Genomic DNA, 10,456 nt, shown 5'->3' with positions numbered 1-10,456 from the left:
CCTCTAGTGGGAATTTGCAGGGTGTCTCACACACACACACACGGGAATTTGCAGGAACACCCCCCGTAGGAATTTGCCGGGTACCCCCCCCCCCGTGGGAATTTGCAGGGTGTCTCTCTCACACACACACACACGTGGGAATTTGCAGGAACACCCCCCCGTGGGAATTTGCAGGGCCACGCGCGCGAGCTCAGGGCGCCCAGCAGGCTGCGAAGGTCACATGTCCAGCCGCTGCCCCGCTGTGGGTGCGTTGGCTCGGAAAGGGCGGCGATCACTCTCTCTAGCAACGGGATCGTGGCACCAGCAGACACCCCCTTCTCCCCCTTTTGGAACAGCAAAGCTCCGGGAGGCATTCGCAGTGTTTTCCTGGCCGATGAGCACCTGCTCACTTCGGCACAATTCAGCTGAGTTATGAACTCCCCTGAGGGGCTAGTAAACCCCCGGGCCCTCCCATACCCATGTGATGGAAGCTCCTGGGGCACTTCTGTTCCCTGACCCGTTTCTCCCAGTCCTTAGCCCGTTCCTGGGCTTTTCTTTCATCGGCTGTAACACTAGAAGCTTGGAGTCTCTGACTCTTTCCAGGATCTAAGTCCATCCCCCTCTGTCTCTGACATGCACGCACATATGCCCTATAACTCACTGCTTCCGTGTTTTATGCACTACAATTGCTCTTAATGCATCTCCTCTTGGCTGATCTGGCCTAGGATCCAAAACAGAGTCTCAGAGGCCCTGGGGGCTGTCCGTGTAAGATTACAATCTTTTAGCCTGGTGCAGCATCCTCCGGGGAAGCCTGCTCTGGCTGGCAGAAGCGCTGGGATATTTTTAGGGGGACTGTATGGGATTTCCCCATTGACCCATTTCTCCCTGGGAGACGGTGGCGAGAGAAACAGGATCTGCTTTTGTTTTTTTTATGGAAACTTTTTAATTGTGTGTTTATTGCAGCAAATCCCTCCAGAGGAAAGCTCTCAAAGGCAGGCTTATAAGCCTCGTCAGCTTTGCACTGCCTTTGAAGGAGAGCGGTCGGATGATCTGCATGGTGTGAGGAGCCATGAGACCAGACGACATTAACCCTAGGACGGGACTAGTGGTGGCTTTGGTCAGCGTCTTCCTTGTTTTTGGCTTCATGTTTACCGTTTCTGGGATGAAAGGGGAGACCCTGGGAGACATCCCCCTCCTGGCAATAGGACCTGCTATTTGCTTGCCGGGCATAGCTGCCATTGCACTAACGAGGAAAACAGATGGCTGCACCAAATGGCCTGACAACAAGCGTCCCTGCAGCAAAAAGGCGAAAGACAAGGAAGTGGTGGAGCTGCTGAGAACGCCCTCGGATCTGGAATCGGGCAAAGGCAGCTGCGATGAGCTAGCCAAGAAGGCATACCTGCAGGACAGGAAAGTGCTGAAGGGAGAGGACTCTGTGTCCATCTGCACCACCACCACAACCACCACCACCATGGGAGAATGCAAGAGCCTGATCAAAAGGGTGGACCAGGAGGAGATGCTGAGATACCTGGAGACCTGCTACCTGGAGATGCCAGGGAACGTGCTCGTGGGAGAGGGTCCCACTTACAGTGCCTTGGAGAAGAAGAGTTCTCCTCCCTGGGACAGTGCTGCCTGTCCTGACACAGAGGACAACATTTTTGTGGCTCCAAAAGACAGTATAATTGTTTGTTCCTACAAGGAGAATAGCCCTTACGACAGATATTGTTGTTACATAAACCCTACTGGAGTCAGCTCGGACCATGAGACTATAGTTTGAATGATGCACATTTTATATATCTCTATGTATTTTTACAGACTCTACATCTTTCAGCTCTTAATAGGGGAAAGTAGCTGATTGCACTGCATGGAACACTCCTCATACTATTACAAATTTAACCTGGTATGTGACTGATGCTCAAACCTTTTGTGCCTGAAATACTTTCTGTAAGTAAATAAGCATGTTTAAGGCTAAGAACTCCTTCTTCTTTGTGAAAATCCATTTTAATTATTTTAAAAAATGTCAGTGCTGAATATTTTGTCCAGACACCCCCTCTCCCAAGACCCGAGCTCCTAGACAAGTTGGCAAGGTGAAGGCATTGACTGTCAGCTAAAATCAAGGCAAGAGTCAAAAGTCTGGAGCTCGCTATGTAAAATAACATGCAATAAGGATGAGTGGATCTTAGGAATAGTGTCACTTCCTTTATTTCTGGAGGAATTGATAGAAGTCAATGTGCAGTTGAATTAGTTGGCTGCCTGATGTTAAGCTGTTAGAAAAGCTTTTCAGTTCAATCAGTCTTAGACTCAGGCAGGCAAAATCAGGGAGCCAATGTCTGACTTCAGTTTTCTGCTCTTATTAGATTTTACATGACCTTGTTTTAGGAAATCAAAGAGCAACATTGTAGGCTATTACCCTGCCAGCCTCCTGAGTCAAGGAAGGGGACTAGGATCGAGAGAATTTTTGAAGGCAAATCTATCAGCAATCATATTAAAGGTACAAGTGTTAGGCTATTTTGCTTCATTCTTATTTGTTAATGAATCCACCAAAGTCTTTCTAATATGTTTGGCACTTACAGCTGTACTTTATAGCAAGAGATTGATAAAATCATTGCAGAGACTTAGCAGAAGGGGTCACTGGATTTGGAAGATATATATATTGGAGATTTAGGGCCTGATCCAACTCCCACTGAAGTCAACAGACTCCTATTGGCTGTAACAGAAGCTGGATCAGGCTCTTAGAGAAGTGTCATCTTCACATACCTTTTCAAAAACTCCAGATGTTTATCCATGGATCTTGAATAATGATATTTTATTCAATATTATGAAAGCCATTTTTAAGGTGGGGGAGACTAGAGAAATATGGTTGGCACGATTTTTCCACAACTATGCTGTATGTTTTGTTAACGAGTTCACTGATCACAGATGCATAATACTGGAACCATGACCTAAGTGATACGAAAGCATAGTGGTTAACCCTTCAGAGCCTGCAAACTGCATACACATATATAATACAAATTACATAAACGTATTACAGATTACACATAATCTAACATATATATTACCATATGAGATAGTATAGATACAATATAATATATATATGTAATCTATACAGCCAATCTAAGGGTTAAACTATTAGAAAAAATGTTTGCTAAAGCATAAAATAATGTTAGCATTTCACAGACAAAGCCTTGATTTCCATAACACAATGCTCAACACAGCTCTGAAAAGTCTCTCCGTGTTGGAAGTCGTAATAACAGTTCTTGCTTTAGTTATTTTTAATAAACCATAATTTGTACCAGACAGACTTATTGAACTACCAGTGTAAAAAGAAGCCACCCCTGGCTAACAGGAGCCTGGGAATATTCTGCAGAAACTGCTCTGGAATTTTCCACTGAGAGATTGAAAGCTGGACAACTCCTCATTATGTCTGTGCAATTATTTGGAAAATAAAAGGAAACCTCAGGCATCCTGAGGGTCCATCCATTTGGAAACTGCTCTCAAATTGTTACAGACAGTCAGCTCAAAGGAGATTGCCAAAGGGAGGTTTGGGAAGATTTCCCAGCGTGGGCTTTCTCTGCTTCTCTCTGGTGCACTAAACGTAACATTGTTTATTTTATTTATGCATTTATGTACTGATTTTTCACACAGTGCCCATTGCTGTGGCATCAGGGTGCTATTCAGACAAATAAAACAAATGCAGGTTAGTCTCAGTCAGGGACAGCCAGTTAATATTAACACACCACAGGTCTTGCTGCTGGGGGATGTAGTTCAGGGACTCGTATTTGCAAAACTTGTGCTTTTGTCAGACTAAATGAGTCCCACAGAGAGAGACCCCCAATTGAAAATGTTCAGCTTCCAGCCCTGGACAGAAACACCCCAGGGATTGTCTCCAAGAATAGCTCAAGAGATCGTAATCACCATAACAGAATATAGGGCCGGATCCTGCAAGGTGCTGAGCAGCTCCGGGATGGTGCTGAAAGCCAGATCCTGCTCCCATTTAAGTCACTAGCTAAAATCCAACGGACTCCCATGGTGCAGAATAAGGCCTTCTGCATGCCTTCAGCCCCCATAAGTGGGAGTTGAGGCTGTTGAACATAGTGCAAGAGGTGCTTAGCACCACTTGAGATCAGGCCCATCGGCAGAAAGGCAACCTCTCCGATTACATTGTAGTCTCTACAGTTCAGGACTCAGTTAACAACCCCTTCCATTGTGTTTGGTAGCAAATAAGTAGCCCATGCAGAGCACAGATTAGGACAGTTCTGCAAATAGGTATGAGGAAGAGGTTGAACGATTTTTTCGCTTAGGTTTAAATGCTGTCTGCCAAACCACACATTTGAAATGTAGTAGAAAGGTCTTTCATAAGGTTAGGCAATAAATTCTAGTGGTAAATGGCATGACAAAGATATAATATGCAATCAAGCAACTGTGAGTCATGCACTCTATTCCATTCTTACTGTTAGACCTTAGGGTTTTGCTTTTTTTATTAATGAAAGCAGATTTTTTATGGCAGTGAAAGTTACGCACAATTTAAAAAAAAAAGAATGTTACAAATAGTGAAGATTATGGGTGGAATCCTGGCTCCAATGAAGTCAATGGGTCCAGGATTTTACATGCTAAGTTTAAAGAGTATTTATAGGTAATTTAACATCAGCACAAATAGGAATTTGAAACCAGAGGAATATGGACAAACCTTTTCTGAAATCTCTCTACTTGAGGATCTTTCCTTTTCCCATGTTCAGTATTACCCTCAATTAACGGAACAGAGTGAAATCTGGGATGAATCTGGCCATTTAAAAAAAAAAGTGTCTCTAGGGTCTAATCCAAAACCCATTGGATTGACTGTGACCCTTTCCACTGACTTCGGTGAGCTTTGGTTCAAGCCTTTAGTGTCCATGAAAAGTGCCAAATTGATAATCCTGGAGATTAAAGCCCTCTGTTTACACGCAAGACAAGCAGAGCATAGGCAGCAGCAAGACTGTCAATGCGCCTCCCTCCCTGGTCTACACTGTCTCTCTTAAACCAGAGAGATGTTCTTGCCTCTCTTGCTGGTGAGTGTATTTTAAACCCGGACATTTATCTCTCAAGCAGTCATATTATGGTTACATCCTGTATGATCAGCCTTGATTTTGGTGGACGGAGGAGCAATTCCATTGATTTTAATGGCGCTGTTCCTGCTCATCTCAGAGCTGAATTTGTCTCATGGTCATTACAAATCTGGGTGTGATTCAAACTCGTGACTTGGAGGTGAGTTTCTTTATGTCATTGCCAGCTCAATAAAACACCCACACTCCCTGGGTTAAAATTTCACTTCATCCTTGATTTTGTAAGTGTCAAAGCAGTGAACATAACTGCAATGTTCTTCATCTCTTAGAGCTTAAGCTTGCATCTACTGATGTCAACAGCAAAACTTTCATTGATTCAGTGATGCAAGATCATGATATTAAATTGTCTTTGTAGAGATCAGGTGATAAAGCACTTAAGACAGATTTCTAAGATTTATACAATATCATTTTTATGGTAGCATTTATTGTAACTTCTGCACTGATGGGTATTTTTTTTTCTGAAGTAATGTAAAAGTGATGCACAGATCAACTGTGTTCATTATATAGTTTGAAGTGTTGCATTATTTTATTTCATTTTGTTTGTTTGTAGCATTTTTATCCACACAGATTACATTACAAAACACCAGGCAGTTTCTTTAACAGAAAACCAGGAAACCTTTTCAGCAGCCATAATCCTCTATTACTTTTCTAGTCTATGCTCAAGTGTAATTGTATCTTCACCTCATCATTGTCTAGAGAGCAAACAAAGGAAACAAAAACACAATGTGTGGCCTGATCCTAACAAGTGCTGAGGGCCCTCCACTCCTAGTTGACGTCAGTGGTGACAGTGCTGAGTCCTGCTCAGGATTGGGTCCATACAACTGATCTGAGTTTTATAGAAATATTGTTGTCCCAATGGCACTTTTCCCTTTCCCCTGGTGATTTTTGTGTTTGTTTGTTAATGTAATTTCTTCTCCTTCCCTCATCCCATGCCTTTGTTTTGAGCAGTCTAATTTGGCTTATTACATTAAGGGCCAGTTTCTGACACTCATGTTGAATGGCACCTTAGTTTGTGAACAGTCCCACTGATTTCTAGCTGACTACTCGTAGAATAAGGGACTACTCAATGTCAGGGTGGCAGAATCTGTCCCTACATCCTAAGCCTAGTTGAGACGGTGATATAAAATCATCACGCTGGTTGAGACTGTCACTTCTTGGAGCATGGGCTTTGTATTTTCCATGTGTGTGAAGCATCGTTCACAGCAATGCTCCTATGGACATTTTAATCACTAATAATAACTAGCAATCAAAATAAATAGATAAATGATGATCAGCAATTAAGTCACTTTCGGTCTCATTTTCAAAATGGTCATAACCACGCCTCATCAGTGGCTGGATTTTATGAGGTACTGAGTACCATTTGTTAGAGTTGAGCACCTTCAGTAATCCCTGAAGTCGCCTCCACACCTTGTTAATAAGCTTCAGCCACATCGTGTTGATAGAAACCATTGGTCTGAAATGATCCAGCTTTGTCCTCCCAGCTGTAAAGGTTTCTACAAGTTGCTGACATCAGTGCTATTTAAAGAAGTGTTTTCTATCCAATGTAATAGGACTTTTTTTTTAGAAAGTATTGTGTCAACTCCCTGTGTGGGGCTTTCGCCGCATGCCTCATATTTTTAATCTGATTCTAATTTGCAGACACTGTACATGGGGACAGGTATATGTTGTGTGGATGTTTGTTACTTGTCTTTCCCATGGGATTATGAGACCAGAGGCTCTTGCATTCTGCATCCATTTTCAACGAGTGCAAAAATCCAGTCCAGGGTTTATTTATGATATTCAGAGGCGATGTTTTTTCTAGTGATGCCTGAGGTTACCCTGAGTCTGTCAGCCCCATAGAATGCAGAGGAGACAGAACTACATTTCCTTTACCAGCCAAGTGGATTCTAGCTCCCTTTGTTTTTAAAAGCATGGAAGGTAACACACTAAGGAGCAAGATCTGAAGCTTATGGGTATTGACCTGATTCTGCTGTCAGATGCACTCACAGACCTTTATGCAAGATTTGGGGAAGTTTAAATCCACATCCAGAATTCATCTCAACACTCCTGGTGCTTTAAAATCCCACCTGTCATTTAGGAAAGGAGAATCTCCTTGTAGGAATTCAAATGTTATTCAACAGCATACGCCTTGTCAGGCAGAATATCTCCTGCAGGACATGTGGAATTTAAAGGCTGCAGGACTGTACTGTACCAGTGATGAAATACTGGCCTCACTAAAGCCAATGGCAAAATTCCTGTTTTCTTCAATGGGGCCAAGATTTCACTCAAGATTTTCTAAAATGCTTAGCGCCCAGCAATTCCCCTGAAAACCAATCCCCACACTGCCCCATTGAAAACACTGGGAGCTGCTGAAGGTTTTGGGAAACCTGGCCACTTGCTCTAGGGGCCTGAATGGGAACTGAGCTCTTTGAATACCTGGCCTTTAATGTACTGTCCAGGTCGGCCAAAACCTGGAGCAAGCATAAATAAGGGGCAACCTCCATCCACTAAGTGAGAGAAAGGGATACGTGGCTTCATCATTTTTTCTATTTTCATTGTGTAGGTTTCATCGTGTTCCACTCCAGTCAGTGGATTTTTGTGTATATGTTCTATCTCTTTGCCAGATTCAGCAGCATCTGTATGCTTTTCTGGGCCGGGGCAAGGCCTTTCTTCTCGCCCTTAGGTGGAATTGGCTGGGGCAGGCCTCATTTTTCATCTAGTCCCAGGGTGACGGAAAGGGTTAATCCATCACAGATTGAATGTAAAATATGCATCTGATCCGCAGAGAGTGTGCCTCTTCCTTACTCCCATTTAAGTAAACTGAAATTGGGGGTTCTCAGCACCTCTCAGTCTCTAAGCCAACAACTGGTGCATCATAAAGCACCTGATGCAATAACACACAAGAAACAAAATTCTTTTTAAAATTCAGGGATGAAGGTATTTTGTTTTTCAGAACTCATAAATATGGCAAATGTCATCCTATGCTTTAATTCAGTGTCAAAATGTAATCTGTAAAAAAAAACCAAACAAACAAACAAAAAAAAAACAACCTTGATAGCTCAGTGCTTTGAGCATTGGCCTGCTAAACCCAGCGTTGTGAGTTCAGTCCTTGAGGGTTCCATTTAGGGAATTGGGGTGGGAAAAAAAAATCTGTCTGGGGATTTATCCTGCTTTGAGCAGGGGGTTGGACTAGAGGACCTCCTGAGGTCCCTTCCAACCGTGGTATTCTATGATATGTGTATGGAGCAGCCCGCACTGATAGTCCTTCTACTAGAGCTTTGTGGCTTTACAAAGGACTTTGCTGCTCAGGCCTTTCAAGCCAACAACTTCTACAAACACCAAACTCACAGAGCTGTTTTGAATGTGAAAAGGATTGATTTATAACTCTGAGGAGGAAAAGTGCTTTTGAATATTTGTTTTAAATCTAGGGATCAAAGCTCATGCCAGGGGTGTCAGTATGGGCCAGTTGCTCAGGGAGAAGAAAGGGAAAATACAGGAGGTAAGCGTAGTTGGCTAGGACCAGGAAATTATTGGGGAGGGAGAGAGTGAGTGACCTGCGTGGCACCACAGGTCTGACCTTCTGGCTATCCATGTATAGAAAGCCCACTGACTCCTGCCTCAGGAGTTATCCACACAGAAATGGGGCTCCGTCCTGCATGACTGAAGCCAGTGGAGTATTACCATGGAATTGTATGAGCAGGATCAGACTTGTGCTGCATAGTCAGGTTCAGTCTGGCTCTGTAAAGTTTCCCAGAATGGTTGGAAGGCTCTTGACATTGGGTCCCTTCCTTTGGAGCGACTGCTTCATCCTCCTTATTTGGAGAGCTGCAGATCTGTTAGGGAGGCACTCTAGGCTAGGTCAACCTCCATATCCCAGGAGCTAAACTTTGCTTTTATAGTACCTATAGAAAATATCAACATGACATTTAAATGTTAGGTAGTTGCTACCACGTCTTCAGTAGAAGCTAGGTGCTCTGTTTGAAGAAAGAAAGAAAGTTTTCCCAATGTTAAGTTTGACTGAATAAACTCTGGGAACTTCTAAACCTGGAAAATTGACTTACCAATAAAATTACAACATTGGTGATTATTTTATAATTTGACTGTTCCATCTACTCTTCAGCATTCACACAGGTTAGTTAAATATTACATCATTTTGTAATTCTTTTTCTGCTTTGTATCATGCTATTTATTTCCAATGCCTGTGTGCATCATTACCTGTACATAGCCTGTATTGAGATGAAATTGTAATAAATAGTCATCAGAATATATAATATATATATAAAATCAACACTTCATAAAAACAGAGTGGTATTCTTGTTGTCCGCATGTGCTGTTTTCCTATGACTGCAAACACGGAGGGCCCAATCCTGTGATGGGCTGAGAGCCCCCAGGAACAATGGAGCACCTTCACCTCCCACTTGGGAGAGAGTGTTGAGGGTGCCCAGCACCTCACAAGGGGTACTCCACACCTCTCAGGATCAGGCCCTATCACTGGAAAAGCTCAGTATCCATCTACTTTCAAATTTAAACATGCAATAGATATTTTAAGAAAGAGGAGGAAAATATCACCGACTATATAAGTGTAACATCTATTGTGTCCCCTTTCTACACAAAAACTTCAGCACAAGCTGATTGGTCACAGATCTGTGTCATAGGAGAGCACTTAGCTCTTCAGAGATTTACAGAGTCTCATATCAGGGCACTTGGTTGGTAATTTGACTTCTGACTGGTCACCCTGGACCGAGGGCCTTCGAGAGAAATTTGGGGCCCTGGTACATCACGTTCACTAGGCCCCACCCCTCCCATTTCACCTCAGTTACCGATGTTTTGAGGACCTCCCTGAGCTTGGGGCCTGGTACAATTGTCCTCCCCTTGTCCCCCTCTCATCAACCCTGCTTGCACCACTACAGCCAGTGGGACATTAGCCATTGACTTCAGTGGGAGCCGGATCAAGCCCTATGGCTATACTTTCTGGTGGTGTGATGTTATGTGGGTTATCTGTTTGGTGGAAGATATAATAGAATTACCCTGAGTTTTTCTTGCAGTAACTACTCATGTGTACAGCCCCATTTAACTCAATGGACATAGAGCTAGGTTTGGGTGGTTTGCAATGAAAAAGTGACTTTTGAAGCAATACAAAACCTTTTCTTTTTGTTTAATGTTTGTGTGTGGAAAATTTTCATTGTTACAACCAATCCTAAATAGAACTACTTCATGTGTTTGTGAATCTACCCAAATTTATAAGCGTTTGCAGGATTGGGGCCCTATGAGTTTGCAATATGATTTTCAGCAACTTTGTAAAATGCTGAATGTAACATTTTCAACCAGATCGTCCCTAAGCATGATAGATCCCATAAGGCATCATGCGGCTACCTAATTCATTTTTAATTGGCTTGAGG

The 10,456-nt window shown here is 43.0% G+C and overlaps 1 protein-coding gene across 1 annotated transcript; it reads left to right on the top strand.

The window, feature by feature from the left end:
* The first annotated feature begins 290 nt into the window (after positions 1 to 290).
* Positions 291 to 2,487, top strand: TMEM215 (transmembrane protein 215). Its single transcript, XM_054032625.1, has one exon. It carries the CDS (start codon positions 1,049 to 1,051, stop codon positions 1,754 to 1,756), a length of 708 nt encoding a protein of 235 aa, XP_053888600.1. The 5' UTR covers positions 291 to 1,048; the 3' UTR covers positions 1,757 to 2,487.
* The last annotated feature ends 7,969 nt before the right edge of the window (positions 2,488 to 10,456 follow it).

This window comes from Malaclemys terrapin, chromosome 6 (assembly GCF_027887155.1).
Source record: "Malaclemys terrapin pileata isolate rMalTer1 chromosome 6, rMalTer1.hap1, whole genome shotgun sequence".
NCBI lineage: Eukaryota > Metazoa > Chordata > Testudines > Emydidae > Malaclemys > Malaclemys terrapin.
The sequence above is the reverse complement of the archived record's forward strand: the minus strand, read 5'-3'. Positions and strand labels throughout refer to the sequence as shown.

What these genes read in the sequence shown, in the direction of transcription:
- TMEM215 (XM_054032625.1), top strand. Translation starts at nt 1,049, where the DNA reads ATGAGACCAGACGACATTAACCCTAGGACGGGACTAGTGGTGGCTTTG.